This window comes from Apus apus, chromosome 3 (assembly GCF_020740795.1).
Source record: "Apus apus isolate bApuApu2 chromosome 3, bApuApu2.pri.cur, whole genome shotgun sequence".
Lineage (NCBI taxonomy): Eukaryota > Metazoa > Chordata > Aves > Apodiformes > Apodidae > Apus > Apus apus.
The window spans coordinates 5,822,221-5,838,710 of record NC_067284.1 but is presented as its reverse complement, the minus strand read 5'-3'; the positions used below and the strand labels follow the sequence as shown (position 1 = coordinate 5,838,710).

The following is a 16,490-nucleotide window of genomic DNA, read 5'->3' as shown; positions in this document are numbered from 1 at the left end:
ATATTTACTCTATGAAACAGAGAAAAAATAACAACCAGTAAGTGACTGCAGATTTTTATATTTAAAACACAATGAGTATTATTCACTTAAATCACAATATTGAGTGGTGCAGGCATGTTATTCCTGTCTTCCTGATGCTCTCTTTTAGGATGCTGAGAGGAAAATGTGTGCTGTGTCTCATAATTCTCTGTCTAACAAATGCTAATATGATTTCTAATTAACTTTCTAAATTCCTATAGAGCAATATAATGAAAACAGTTTAAATTTTGTCTATCTTTCATTAATACATACAAAGATACATTTTTTTCTCAGGCAGTAAAGCAATGCACAGGCTGTCTAAATAGACTGCAAACAGTGGTAACATTTTGCACAATTGTTAACTTTATTCTACAAGACTTGTGAGCTGTCAACTGTGATGAAGACTGAAAGAGGCATCAGTTACTTCTTTACTCTTCTTAAGGAGATGAACTTTTTCAAAACTGCTTCATGTTAAAAGGTTAAGATCTAGCGTTCTGATTAAATTTTTCTTTTGTACACTTGAACTCCCCACTTGCAGCTCTTTTTTCTAATGTTTTCTGGTGATTGTTTTGCTGCAACAAAATTTTTGCACTTAACTGCACCGTTTAGACAGCTGTATGCTCTCCTTCAGTTCTTCTTTATATCTAAGATGACCTGGAGGCAGCATTTGCTTTCTGGTAATATTTAAAAAGACAATCTATGATTTTGTAAGGGTTGGTGAAAAATCAATAACTGATGTTCTTATAACATGCCTGCAGTGTGGAAGGTAAGTCAGAGGCAAAAGGTTATTTTCTTTGAACTAAGCAGAATCTTGTAATAGATGCTAAAAGTGTTCAATTTTGTGATGGATAACAGTTTTGAATTATAGCCTATAAATTCTGTAAACATTTCATTGTTTTCCCCTAACAATCTGAACAGCCAGTTGAATTCAGAATAGAGACATTTGATTGTATTTTCTAAAATCATATCTGAAAAAGTCATTTACCCATCACCAAGAAAAAAAAAAAATATTCTAGAACTGCTTCTTTTTTTCATGTTGTATTTTTCAAAAAGTAATGAGAGAACATCATAAAGCTTAACTGTACACAAAATAGAGACTGTACAGAGATTGGAACTGAAATGAGGCAAAGAAAGAATTTCTGTTTCTATATAGTAAACAAAAAAAAGTTAATGAATAATTAATTAATATTTTTAAGATAATATACACATATAATTTCCCAGAAACTTAATTTATACAAAATAATTTGAAAACACAGGATGGAAAAATGTTCTAGATAAAGTCATTATCTCAAAATGTTGTTACTAGCCTTTTTTAAGACTGTCAGTCTTGGCAACATTTCTCATATTAATGCATTTTCAGATCCAAGTAAAATTATCAGATAAAATGTGTTGGCTATTTTTTTGAGATCTCATATACAAGAAAATTCAGATCTTGGCATTAAAAGCATGTATCTCCTTACCTCTTGGCTATTCATTGTAATCCTGTTCCTACTGATATTGCCTAAAATTTTTTACATTTTGGTAAGTGTTGGCAGATCTTTGTGAAAGGCTTTGTTGGACTGATGCATCTTGAAAAGAATTCACTCTGTTTTGGCAGTCTTGTTAGATGACTTGAAAAAAAAATACAACAGACAAGTGACACAATCTTGAAAGTGCTACATGCTAATGTACCATTTCTAAATTTAGAAAGACTTTGTTCCTCAGAAGGTTTCAGTTAGGTCTTTGATTCCAGCAGTGAGAGACATATCATGGCTGGAGGTGATGTAACACTGAGAGCTGCAGCATTTACTTCTTAATGGATTCCCCATGAAATTCTTGAGTTATGTGCTGTGTTCCCCATGTAGTGAAAATGCCAAGATTTGCAAGCCTTAGCAATTTTGCTTGTAGGCCATTAGGGAACATTAGATTAAATCTTGCCCTTTCGAAAGATTTCAGGGCTAATTTCAGATTCATAAGCATAACTGCAGTTCTGATGTTAAGCAAAAGCACTTTATTTAAAAAAAAAAAAAAAGAAAAAAGAAGAAAAAAAAAGGAAAAAAAGAAAAGACTAAGTTTAAGAGAATTGAACATTTTTCTTTCAAAGTACAGCTGGATTAGAAGGAGGTGCAGCTTCCTGTTTTCTACACAATTCTAAGCAAAGAGACCTTATGCATGGTGATCTAGTGTATTACATCTCAGACTATTGAATTAGAAATTTTAACCACCTCATTGAAACAAAGAAAACCACAAGTTCTGTCTTGGATGTCAATCAAGTGCACCAGTACATTTTTAAAAGGGATTGTTAATGACTGCCCGTTGCAGAAGTCACCCCATGTAGCCAGCCAGAAATGACAACTTTTGTCTTGAAATTGGACCTCTGAAGGACTTGTGCTTGACTCTGCATCAGAGAGATATATCTCTCCTTTGGGTTTGCCCTTTCTATTATGAGTTGAGTAGGTGTCATTTCTTTATTTCAAACTCAGCAGAAGAAAGGCATATGAAAAAGGAAGAAGATCACAGCCAAAGTAAGATTAGCTTTTCTTCCCCATCTGCCTATTCCCTTATTCATTCAGAGGATTAGAGAAGAGGACATTTGTTCAGGATTAGAGGGATTCAGGTTCAGTTCTAATTCATTACTGGAACTTGTGTTTGCACTTTTTTTTGCACTAAACAGAATTTAACATAAAAATATTGTACTCGTCACTGAAACACAAGCTACCAGTGAAGCTTTTCCTCTGTCACTGTGTGCTCTAATCCTTCATGTACAGAACAACCCATGCTCTCCTTCTCTTCCTCTCTCCTGCTCTGCCTCTGTTAACTGTTTCCATACAAAGCTGAGCAGGATCAGTAGGTGGGAACTGCAAGTCACAGCCTTTTGCCGAGACACTGAAGCATAAATCTCCTGCAAAAGCCACTACTGAATTGACACTCACAAATGTGTCTCACATTCAGCTCTGGTGCTCCAGCTGATGAATGGCTGCACAGAAGAAAGTTGTCATGTTTGCCACATGTCCTTCTTTAGTAGTTGCTACTTCTTTAGAGGAACTTGATTTGTTAGGTCCTTTCAGTGCACACCTACTTGAATTGATGACCTTGCACATGGAGAACTTAAGTACGAATTCTGACAGGATCCAGGACTGAGCCAAGCACCAATGTGTTCAGCAGGATTTCTACTGACTGTGGCCAAGTGGCAAACCTTTAAATTCTGATGTGGAAAACTGAGAGCCTTGCTGCTCAGTGTGCCTTCAACCCTGGATATTGGAAGCTGAATGCACATTTTGATAAACAGTTTCCCAGAGAACTCAGTAGGGTGAGGTGCTTAAATATTTTCTAGATTTAATCTCCAAACTCTAGGTTTGTATGAATAATGGAGATGTAATTGTTTTTTAGCATTCTTGATTTGGGAGATAATTTAGACTATTACATATTGGCTGATGATTTACCACTAATCACACAAAATAAAACAATGATCAAGAGATACTTGCAGTAATTCTAGATGTAATTTTTTTCCCCTTCCCCCCACCTTTTTTTTTTTTTTTTCCTTTCATTTTTCCAGATTGTCTCCTTGAACTGCAGATTGGTTATTAAGTAAGAAAAATACAAGGCTAGATTATACCTCAAGTTTTCTTTGGTTGAGAATAATTGTCAGAGGCTTAATCACAACGTCTCAGGCTCTGGGATGTGTTACTTAGTCAATACATTTGAGTAAAAATGTATGATAACTGTGGCCAATTCACTGTCAGCAAAACTGAGACTCATCTTCCTTCTATATTTCTTCCATACTCCAGTTCTCATACTGAGGAGAAGCTAATTGCTCAGCACTTTATTGGCATTTGGGATATCAACCAGACTGAGGGAATAAAGGAGATTTTATTTTACTTTTTAAATTTCTTGCACTGCAAAATGGATAAAAAAGTCTTTGAGGATCTAGCTTCTGATTAAATCATGTTAATAAACTTTTTTAAGATAATATACTCTTCATAAAGATCAATGAAACTGAATATCCTTTGCAAATACATGCTTCAAAAATCATAGTGGAAAAAGTGTTTAGATACAGTTTTTAGATATTAAAAGCAATGGAGAAATCATTTTTTTCAGTAACGAGTCTGCATTTCAACATTATTTAAACATTGATTTATGTAAACTTCCTACACTAAAGCTTGTTGTTTTGCTGAGGAGCAGCTATTTCAATAATTTAGAATTAAAATGTATTGTTTTGAAATGAGATTTTACTGAATAACTCATGCACACATTACATTCAGACACTATCCTCTAAGGCAAAACTATGTTAATAGAACATCTGTTGGAAATTTTTTTATATATCATTTGCATCCATGGTCAGTAGCTGCCAGATGAATAGTTGTAGAGACAAGGTGTTTTTTTTCACTTAAGTCATCGCAGCTTGATAAGTCATTTTAATTATGATGTGACACATGTTTAAAAGACAGTAATTTGTTATGAGCTCCAGGCTGAGACAAAGCAAATTTACAGGACTGACAAGGCTGTGCCAATAGAGTGAATCTACTTCTAGACATTGCAGCTAGACATTTCTTACAGATTGTCTTTTTTCTTCTTCCTCTATTTCCCTCTGTAGAGGTCCTTCTGTAGTGCCATGGTAGAGGAGCTAAGGATGTCTCTGAAGTGTCAGCGTCGATTAAAACACAAGCCACAGGCCCCTGTTATTGTGAAAACAGAAGAAGTTATCAACATGCACACGTTTAACGACAGAAGGTTGCCGGGTAAAGAAACCATGGCCTAGAGCTGGGAAGCCAAATACCCCAAGCACAAACTGTCGTCTTTTTTCCAATCAACCTTGCGAGAATGTTTCCTGTGGAAATATGCAACCTGTGCAAAATAAAATGAGTTACCTCATGCCGCTGTGTCTATGAACTAGAAACTCTGTGATCTCAGCAGTTGCAATGGCCAGACTCGAATCACAAGCATCATGGATCAACCAAGTTATGCGGGGTTACACTGTTCGTCATGGGTTTCCACCATTCTGAATGAATGTTCCATGTGAGTTTTGTGGCTGGTTTCAAATGCAGTCTCAGTGAGAAATTACAGGTTCCTTTTGAAGTTCAACAGTTGCCAGGAGATGGAAAACAAATGCCCAAGATGATACTAACCACGGAAGGAGTCTAGGAAAAGTAATATCTCAGAACTGTAGTGGAACAAGAAACCGTATGCTCTTCTGAACTTCTAAGCATAGAAGAGCTGGTAACTGCTGGTAGACTGAAACTACCATCTGGACAGGCGATATGAGCCTCCTGGATGGGAGAAATGTTAAAGTGAAGAAACATGACTCCCAGTAATAGAAGGATAAATATAAGGTTGCTTACCTGCTTTTTGGACTGTCTGTGTCACTGAACTAAGTAAATAAATAATAATTTTTTAAAAAATCAGTAACTTAAATTTACCTGGGCTGGAACTTTGATCTAAAAATCCAATAAAATAAATCCATAATTTGACCCAATTTTTAAATGAATGAAAGTTTTCTTAGAACAAAAGAATGTGTCTTAAATCATTTAGGGAAAAGCAATTACATTTTCTTTTTTTATTGTGAAAAGAGGGAAAGGGGGGTGGTCAGCAGTGTGTTTCACACCTACAGGATTTGCATTTTAGCCTGAATGGGTTTTGAAACCCTTGTTCCTGCTACTAATTGAATTCAAGGGAGCCTGTGCAATTCTCGCTAATATTGGAAGTGGGATGGGTCACTTGAAAGAAGTGAATGTAGAGAACTTTGAGGAGGACTGCATTTTTCAATACAGTCAGAGTAAAATGAACAAAATTCTTGAGCAGTTTTTTTTTTTTTTTCAAAAAAAAGAAAATGTTCAGGTTTATTTGTGGAAATGCAAGATTTCTATGAAAATAGTTTTTGTATGGAAATTTTTGTAATACTTTTTATCAACAAAATAAGAACATGTGTTTCTGTCAGGGGTGTGATGCCAAGCATGAATGGTAGTGCGTGTGCACCACCAACGTTTGGTGAAAACTATTTTTATCAAGAAAAAGGAATCTTAGAAGAGACATATTTTCAAGTTAGATAATATAAAAACTAGGTGCACTACCACCACTGCTTGCCATACTACACCTCTGGTTTCCACTAGGCTGATAACATGCTGTCATGAACAATTGTGTGTAAATGGTAAAAGACACAGACCTCTTGACCACATTGTGATAACAGTTCAAGTGCACTCAGTTTGCTGTTTGAACCCACTGCACCAAATTTCAAAAAAAAACGAACAATCAACAAACAAAAAACAACAACAAAAGCATTAAAATTATGTCAGTTTCAGTTGTTTAGTTTTTGCTGTGTGATCTGAGTAACATATGTACAGTACTTTGTGTCAGTACTGGTACTTTGCCTCAGCTTATTGCCCTATCCTGCTGACTCCTGCCCTGAATTTGTGGCCAGAGAACTTGCTGGGATTTCTGAGAGAAGCTAATACAGCAGGTTGTGAGAAGTTGTTTTTTTGCAGGATCTGGCTCTTAGCTGTTTCAAAGCTAATAAATATGAACTGCCTGTGGTGAGTTCCTGGACATAACATTTTGAAACACTGCCCTAGAGACACTGAATCTTGCACCTCCATCTACTGTAAATCTATTTGTATCCTGACAAAAAAAAAATGTATAGAATGGGCTACTTAGGAATGTTATGTCAATGAAACAAAATTATTATGAAGATGGTCTTTATATGTAAAATAATTAATTTGACTAATTAAAAAAAAACCTTTAAAATTATAATATATAATCAGTCATTGGTGAGTAATGATAAAATTTGCTTACTGGGGCTTAGTTTAATCTTATCACCATCTTTATAGCACAGGAGTGTAAAACATATCATCCAAATTGTACAAATTATATCATGAAATTTGGGAAAGAGGGAGGTTTGTGTCTACTACCCAGTTCTCATCAATCTTCATAGAGGCTGAGCTGGCCATTTTCATTGTGAACAGGGACTGAGAAAGCAAATTCTCTTATATTTGTGAAAGTTTCATCCCCATTTATATGATAGCAAAGAACAAGTTATCTTTGAAGTACAAAGAAGATGCAAACATCTTCAGGAAAGATTCTGAAAATGGGTATACTTGCATAATACATATTTAACTTTAAGTTAATTCTTTAAAATACATAGGGGAAGAAAGTAACAGTCATAGAACAGACGAAAAATCTTAATTATGATGGTTTGGAATGGAAAAAAAAAATTGGCTATTGCATTTGATTGATGATTTACAATAACATTTGTAAAATCGTGTAATAAAATGCTGCATTATATTAAAATAAACCTTTCTTTTCTCCATTAAGGGTGTTGAAATAAGCAGGTTTCCATTCTCACCTTGATGCACATGACTAATTTTCATTAAGCTTTATGTGAGTCAAAGAAAGAGTGAATGCAGAGTAGGTCCCAGATATTTTACCTTTGGGGTCAAAGTCCCCCAAGGAACAAAAGTCCTAACACAGAAGTCGTGTGGCTTAGTTAAGATTTCAGTGAGAATTTTAGCCTTCCATTATTAAGGGAAATATGCAAAGTAACTGGAGATATGTATTTAAGATAAAGACTAGAAATGCATGGCTCCACAGATTCATAGTAGAAAGATGCCTTTTTATAAAAAAAAAAATCACACACTAGTTCATGCTGTTACTTCCTTGTGCATTAGTAAATATTCCCGTGCTTTTCATAGAAAAATTAAGACATTTAAGGAAAAATTGCTAAAAAAGGATTGACCCCCAAAGTATTAGAAAATACTACTGGTAATTTTGTACTTCAAAAAGCTCAATGGTTCATCTTCGATGTTGTAAAGGAAATCCTCAATTCTGAAGAAAAGGTCGTAATTATGAAAAGCCTTTCATAATGTCAATAAAATCTATGGAACTACACCAGCTAATATAAAAATATCAAGTGAGTATCTATTTGGCCCATGAAAATGCAGAATCTGTACGTAACTGCTCTATGTGGTTTCATATAATAGCTCAATTAGTCTGTTGATTTCCTAGGACAGGACGATGGGTGCTTTACTGACTGACCTTGAATGTCACTCTACAAAAGACTTTTAAAGCAGTTATGGCTCAATTATATGGTGCTATCTGGTGGATGACAGTTGGAGGTAAAAGCTGAACAGGATTCTTCTTTTTTTTTCTGTAGATTACTATGTGGATATCACAGAATAAATGACAAAAAGACTCTTTAGTTTTTTGATAAATATCATTTATGAAGGACTGAGCCAAATAGTAAGATGAAATAAAGAGGTATGTGGTGCTTTATAGTAAACAAGGTTTTGGGTGATTATAGGCATCAGCAGGCCATTTCACAGTGTTCTTCTATTACATAAACACAAATCCAAACATATCCAGGGAGTATCTGGCATGTTTTGTATGAAATATTACTTTCTGAAGCTTCTATCTCAACTTTCAGTTGAACAATTCAGTTTAGGTTTGAAAGAATCTTTTATTTCGTGTTTATATTACTTGATGCTCTGTGCAATAATCCTTCCTGGTTTCATCCACAGAGTCTTAAAAAAACCCCAATATAATACAGTTTAGCCCTGCTGCACTAAGTAGTTAATATTTCAGAATGGAAAAAAACAAAATTTGTGAAGAAAAATAGTCCTACCAAAATCCAAAGCCACAAATAGAAGAACTACCCTGATATTCTACAAAGCTAAATATTTTCAGGGAAAAGGTGTAATGAGCAGAGATAATGGCATTCAAGGAGGTAAAGGACAGTGTTATAAAATAGTTTTTGTATTATTATTATATGAAGAATACTAGAAAAATATTTATAGTACTTTAGACACAACTACACTGAGTCTCCAAATACACCAACAATCACAAAATATGATGATTAAAATGCTACTTTGAAAGCACTGTCAAAACTCCTACTTCAGAGAAAACAAGATACATTACATCTCTAAAGTCTACTGATAAAATATTGAAGACCTCAGTCAAATTTGCATTGACACTATATTAAGGGCAAAAAAAAGATACCAGTCTGTATGTAAGCAGTTGTGCTTTCTGTCATATTTTCAAAAACATGTAGGGAAAAAAAAGGTCACTGAGATTGACTCTTCTGACAGTCAAGATCATTGTTTTCCAATCTCACATATGTTAGTGTTCTGTTCCCTTCCAGTCTGACCTCTCTGCCTTTCTACAAGCATCTCTGACACTTTAAAATTGATTTTCAAAAACGTCTTCTTCTGGCTTTTCTATAAAATGTAGTTCTAATTAAAAATTAAGTTACTCAAGCACCTCATCTCCCCACTTTGTATCCACAAAGACAAACACACTAGCTTTTCGTGTGACTGTAATCTGGTTGTCCTTCTTTTCATTTACTACCCCTTTCTGTCCCCTGTCTGTGTTATCTCCTCCTGTTGTTCCTGTACTTGCCTAGACTGTAAGCTCTTAGGGGGCAGGGAATCTGTCTTTAATTTGTTTCATGTAGCACCATGAAATATGGAGCTATATAAATAATAAAACAAAGTAGATCTTCTTAAATGATGCTTGAAGTGATAGTGATCTGATTGACTGCCAGTCTAGTAATATGTTGGTTTAGCTCATTGCCTGAAATCCTAATCACTACAGCAATAAAAAAAACCAAAAAACCACAACAAATAATGCATCTAATCCAAAGCTATCACACCAGCTCATCTTACTGGAAATTCCCCTGCATTTTCAGGGTATAGGAATATAGAACTTCATGTTCACATAGCCTCTATAAAGGGTTTAATGTGAAATCAGCTATACTAAAAAAGGAAAAAGTAGATTAACACATAAAAAGAATGGTTGCATGCAAAGTGAGCTTTTTGAAAGAGAACTTGTCACAAGTTTAAGCTTGGAAGAGCTGTGATTAAGCAATTTGCTCAGCTGAACATCAGGCATCTTGCCTTCCTTCATTGTATTTGTCCACTTCAAGCAAGCCTCCAGTTGTCAAAATCTGTGCCAATCCTATTTTATTAATTATTTTATGGGTACCATCAGAAATTTTCTATGACAGATTATTCTAATTAAAACTGAAGGAATGCTTTTTTCCTATCCAACATTAACTTTCTGGAAGTGCTGGAATGACAGAATTCTGGGTATTTGAGAAAATGTATTTCTGTAGATAAAATGAAAGGAGGCAACTGACACACCTGATCTTGAGGACAAACACATCAGCTTTATCTTCTACCTTTTTCTTCTTCAAGGAATGCCACACTGTAACGATGAAATGTATTATTCTGAATGCTGAATTGCACACATAGGTATCTCTTTCAGGAATCTTGGAGCCAAGAGAATGCCTTTCCTTCCTAGTCATACGAGGTATGCATTGTTTTTCAAGCTACTTAGAAAATCTACCATGAGCTTCTTTGTCATGACTGCAGGAGCTTTGGTTGGAGGAAATAAGATACCTAGTCTTTTCTTACCTAAAAAATTTCATTGAAACATTGAAGATTGGTAAATGTTTGAGCTGGTTTTAATGTTCTTGGACCACATCATCCACCAAAGACCAAAGTTGTAACAATTTGATTTTGAAGATAGACATTCAAACCTTATAATGGATTAAAAAAACAAGGTTCTCTTGCCAGACTCCCACAAGAAGACTGCTGACTATTAAGCCCAGGAAGTGGAAAGCAACCTATCAAAGTAATGGTAACTATGTCCTTCTCTTTACTCTTTAACCATGTTAACAGAAAGGGACATTCAGACAGATCAATAGAAATTTCTAATATGTACATCTGCTAAACCATTCTGAGCATTAATGTCTATGTTAAGAATGTTAATTTCTGTTAAGTAAAAGTTACTTGTAGGCTTATCACAGAGGCATCTTTTCTAAAATCATAGACTCAGAAAATCACAGAAACATTGAGGTTTTGAATTGTTGAGTCCAGAGACTTTTCCAGATGGAAGGTCCCTCTGGAAACTTCCTAAGTCCAATGCCCCTATTTAAAGAAGGACCAATTAGAGAAATTCTTCAGGATATTGTGCAGTCAGGTTTTGAATACTTCCAAGAATCCATTTTCCACAACCTCTCTGTTTCCAGTGTTCAATTGCACTGAAAGTAAAAAAGATTTTTTCCTCACATTTTAAAGTAATTTCTTGCATTTCAGTTTGTGTTTACAGCCTCTTATCATCTCACTGGACACCATTGAGTCTGTTTCCATCTTACCTACATCAGATTCCACTCAGCCTTCTCTCCTTTAGTCTGTGGAGTTTCAAATCTATCAGCTTCTCCCTGTGACAGATGTTCAATCTCTTAATCATCTTTGAGGCCCTTTTCTGTGGGACTTACTCACTCTGCTGTGTCTCTGACTCTGATGTACTGGGAAGCCCAGAACCAGACCCAGCAGTCTAGATGTGTCTCAAAAGTGATGAGTAGAGAGGAAAGATCACCTTCATTGACTTGCTGGTAATGGTCTTCCTAATGCAACCTAGGGTTGTGTTGCTTTTCTTAGATGCAAGGGCAGTTTGCCAGCTCATGTTCACTTTGTTGTCTATGAAGATCACCAAGTCCTTTTTCTGCAAGGTTTTACCCAAATCCCAAGCTGTTGCATGGAGCTATTGTTCCCCAGGTGCAGGACTTGTCATTTCCCTTTGTTCAGCTTTATGAAGTTCCTGTCAGCCCAACTCTCCAGTCTCTTGAAGTCCCTCTGAATGGAAGCACAAACATCTGCCTTATCAAACACTCCTTTGTGTAATGTGCATGCTTGCTGAGAATTCGCTATGTCCCCTCATACAGGGCATTAATTAAGAAGTTAAACAATATGAGACTCAATATTGACCCTTTGGGTTCATCACTAGATACTGGCCTTTACCAGGACTTTCTGCCACTGATTGCAACTCACTGCCCATGACAGCTGAGCCAGTTTTTGATCTACCTTACTATTCACTGACGCAGACCATACTTCCTCTATTTGTTTGTGATGCTATTATGGGGGATAATGCTGAGAACCATGCTAAAAAGAAAAATAAATTATGTTCACTGTCACTCATCCATGAAGCCAGTCTTGGTTGGTTAGACATGATTTTCCTTTTGTAAATCCATTTTGACTACTTCCAGTCACCTTCTTGTTCTTAATATGTTTGGAAATTATTTCCAGGAGGGTTTGCTCCATCAGCTTTCCAGGGATGGACATGAGGCTAGTGAGCATATAGTTCTCCACATCCTCCTTATTGCCCTCCACGGAGGTAGGAGTGACATTTGCTTTCTTCCAGCCCTCAGACATCTCTGCTAATAACCATGAGCTTTCAAAGATTATCAAGAGTGACTTCACAATGACAGCAGTCAGCTCCCTCAGCCTTGGTAGGTGCATCTCATCAAGTCTCATCAACTGATATATATCAATTTTGTTTAAATGTTCTCTGTCCTGGTTCTTGCTCACCAAGGGTAAGTCTTCCTTGCTCCAGACTTTCCCATGGTCTCAGACACCTTGCTTTTCTGAAGGCCAGTCTAATCCATAAACACCCAAAATGAAGAACATACTGCCTACTTGGCCTTTTCTATGTCTTTAGTCACCAGGCCTCCATTCCTCCGTTCTGCAGGAGTCCTACCATTTCCCTCATCATCATTTTGCTGTTGATCTATACAAACCTTGTTGCCTTTCACAATGCTCACCAGATTTAATTCTGGTGGGCTTTGGCATCTCTGCAAATGTCGTGCACAACATCCACTACCTCAGAGTGAGCAGCATGGTGACTGAAAGCAGCTGGTGGGCAGTTCTGCTTTGAAACATTTCAGGCTGTTTAGTTGCTTCAAAGCAGATAGCCATTTTCAGCATCCTTTATTAACAGGCATGTTTTCATCTTTCTCTCTGAAAGTTTTGAAGCAAAGTTGCCACGCTGTCTGGTGGTGGGGGGGGAAACTCCAAAAAACAACAATAAAAAACAAACCCCAAACCTACAACTTTTCTTTAAAAACCCAGCTTTTTCTAGACCTGGATAATATCTTATGACTCAGTAAGCTTTCAGAAAGTAGGATTTTAAATCACAGACTCAGGTGAACCTAGTACAGCTTTCAAATTACCAAAAGAAGTTGAAATAGCTGTTTTGATCTGAACTGATCCCAGAATTGATATCTGTAGTTCCATTTAATAAAGTTTACTAGGCTTTTTAATTTTATTTTTTGTTTCTGTTAATTAATGGTTGCCAAAATGATTTGGTGCATTTTTTTTCATTATATATATATATATTATATTATACATTATATATATATATGCAGTGATTGCTACATGAAGCTTACTTTCTTGGCATCCTAGGCAGATTCTTTTTATGATCTTGCTGTCTCTTTTAAAAGTCTCAAATGACTTTATGAATATAGATAGGATAAGCCAAATGTAGCTTAAATTATGTATTTTAAAACATGTTAGGACCTAAAAATTATAGATATTGATCACTCAATTGAAGAGTCAGTGTTAAAGTATTCATTAAAATTCAGTGTATAAAAAAGCAGATAAGATTGCCTTTTCTTACGTGAAGCATATTTTTTAGCTTCTCATCAGCAACCTTTAATTCTATTTCTAAACTTGTATCAATCTCTCTTTAAACCTGTCAGATAACCAGCAAGTGGCTGGTAAGATATTTAATCATTTAATTCTCTTAAATTTTATTTTCAGTAATATAGCTGATTCATAATTACAACTGACTCCATTTTTGTCTACTAACCTAATTACAAAATCCTTGCAGAGTGTTATTTTCTTTAAAGACTTTCAGATAACTGATTTATGTTTAATTCTTTTTATAATTCTGAAACAATTGTTTAAAAATTGTATATATATTTTTTTTTTATGTCTTCAAAGTTTTAACCAATGTCCTTTTTCCATACTAGATACTGTTCAAACAGCTTGTGGATTAAATTTACTCATGTATTTTTATCTTCATCTGTTGGAGATGCAGATATTTTGTATGTATTCCTCAATGTCTGCAAACATGACTTTTTCTTTAATATTCCTTGCAATATTTTTTTGCTTAGTACACATTTCCAGTGGGGATCTTCATTACAGTATTTGATTTCCTAACAGGCATTCATATCTACATCCTCATAATTACCTCATGTATTGCTTTCCAATGTACAGAATGGAATAAGTAACACAATGAAAAATGAGTAGTCTAAACTTAGAAGGTCTGTTTCTTCAGTCTCCTAAATCCTTCCTTAATGTGGGTGGCTTGTAGTTACGTGATCATCTGAAGGCAGCATAAATCCTGGTTGCTGCCATAAGGAGAGATTCTGTTCTTTCTCCATTTCCTAGTCTTTTAACTGCATGTTTTCAATTTTTATTTTCTGTGGCCACATGATGAGAAGGATTTCTGCTCCTGCAGAAAACTGGGAGTGAAAAGGAGGGAGAGAAGATGAGTTTTCAGCTCGTGAGAAGTCTTAAGAGAGCTAGGTATTATCTCAAACAGCTCCTGAAGGCAATGATAGCAATCTAGTCTCCCCTTGTGTGCCAGCAAGTTCATACAGAAATACTACAAGAGCAGATTTCTTTACTTGAAGGGAACTGGAAAATGATGCTGGGTTGTGTCAGTTCCAGTAAAAGTTTAGTAATGGGAGGCCTGTCCCTGGTATCACAGGCTGGGCTGCCTGTTGGATGCTGGCCAGCCCTCCTATACATACACAGCTGTTTTGGGGATGGGGACCTGCAGCAAGTGAAGCCCTAGCACCTCTGCTAATGAGCACCCAGAGTTGCTCTGCATGCTTTTCCTGGCTAGAGGAGGTGCTCAAGCCAGCCAAGTCCTAGTTTTCAGCTCTGTTCAATGTGAGGACTGTTCTCACTGTGCCTTGTTTGCAGCTGAAGAGCTGCACATCAAATAAAGAGACTGCAGCAGAGCATGGGGAAACCCACCACATAGGCTTGGTTTGGGACAGAGAAAGGCTCTGAAAACATCCCTAATTTGGAATGGCTTTGAATCTGAATTTTCTTTCTATGAAACCCCTTAAACATAATGCTGTTTTCCAAAGCAATCATCAGCTATCAGTAATTTAATTCCTGTTTTCTGTAGTGGAACATGGATATTCACAAGATACAAAATTCTCAGTGGAAAAGAAAAAAAAGAAAGTCTCTACAGTGCCCCAAAAAGTGTATTATGCAATTGCTTGAAGGTGCAGTTTTTCAGGTCATATTACATTTTTTATTGTTGCAGTTTTATCTCTCTTTTTCCCCTAGAATTTCTTCTTCTTCTTTACTTTATCACTGTAAGAGAGAGCTATGAGCTGTGGAAAGAGCATGTCTTTCCCATATCTGTTCTTTCATGCTATCTTCAAATTCTGCTATCCAGGTTCTCTCTGGGATAGAAATGTATCAACACTCATTTTTCTTCACCAGGTGCCTCTTTTGAGTTTATACCATTTTGTCTGTAATTATTCTGCTACCTTAAACTACACTTCTGTATGTTAATATGGGTAGCCTTAGCTTTTCAGAAGCTGTATCTCATTCAACACTTAACAGTTCTACATTTTCCAGACAGAAAGAAAAATCCACATCTCATTTGTGTAAAAAAGAAAAAAAAAAAAAAAGAAGAGACAAAAGAGTTGACACCTTCTGCAACAGAAACATGAAGTGAAAATCGTTTTGCAGTTGTACTTATGAGAAGGTGGGCCTGTTAATCTGCAGCTCAGTTTCTGTGCAGAGAAAAATTAAACCAATAAAAATCAGATTTAAACTCTGGTAAAAAGTGTCTCTGTTCAGTGTCACGGAGACATGTCCAGTAACTGGATAATCAGCCAAATCAATACCACTTTCACTGTAGATATGCAAGTCAGTCCCTGACCAAAGTTGTGTTCACTCCACCCAAATCTACCTGGCAGTAGGATCAACTATGTAGTTTTCCATTACAGAAATCCTAGTGTTGATTCAGCTTACACCAAAGTCTCATTTAATCCCTTATGGTCTCAAGGCTCCTGTTTCATAAATCAAGCTTAGTGCTAAACACAGTTTGTCTGTAATCAAGATTCAAGAACGTGATCCCTTTTTATTCAAACAGTTGCTAAGCATCCCTGTCTCCCAAAAGGATTTTAGTTCTTTTTCAGCTCTGCTGTAGGTATTCTGGAGTGGAAAAGAGTCCTGCTGCCCCTTTTCCATGGAGCTCTAGATAGTCCTTGGGCTAGAGACAGTCTGCAGACAAAGTTCTGCATAAGATCTACATTTGGGAAATGAGCCAAGAGCATCTGTTGTGGCTGCCAGGGCATGAGACATCTCCACTACAGAAGCAGCCAAAGCCTCTGATCAACTGTGAGCTTGTAAGGGAGGGACATGAAGGTATATCTGGATTTTCTTGTTGTTTCTTATTTCTTTTCTAGTTAAGAAACAGACAGGAGCTTCACCTTAGACTGGAAACAAAGGGAAAGACAGAGGTTAATGAGATTATGTGCATGACGTACAGAAATAATAAGCAGATAAGACAGTCCGGCCTTCTTGAGTCCCTCCTCACTTTTGTCTCATATTTTCCTCTTTCTTTTCCTTATTCTTTTTCTTTCTTCTCCCTTTTTTTTTTCCACCTTGTTTTTGTTGTTTTGTTTATTTGTT

General features: G+C 36.1%; 1 protein-coding gene across 3 annotated transcripts in view; it reads left to right on the top strand.

Annotated features, from left to right (window-relative positions):
- Positions 1 to 9,489, top strand: part of GRIK2 (glutamate ionotropic receptor kainate type subunit 2) — a 358,302-nt gene extending 348,813 nt beyond the window's left edge. For all 3 annotated transcript variants that reach the window (XM_051614110.1, XM_051614111.1, XM_051614109.1), the window contains one exon: positions 4,592 to 9,489. In XM_051614110.1, coding sequence (XP_051470070.1) covers positions 4,592 to 4,756 — 165 coding nt within the window. In that variant the 3' untranslated portion in view covers positions 4,757 to 9,489. The remainder of the gene's footprint in view (positions 1 to 4,591) is intronic.
- The last annotated feature ends 7,001 nt before the right edge of the window (positions 9,490 to 16,490 follow it).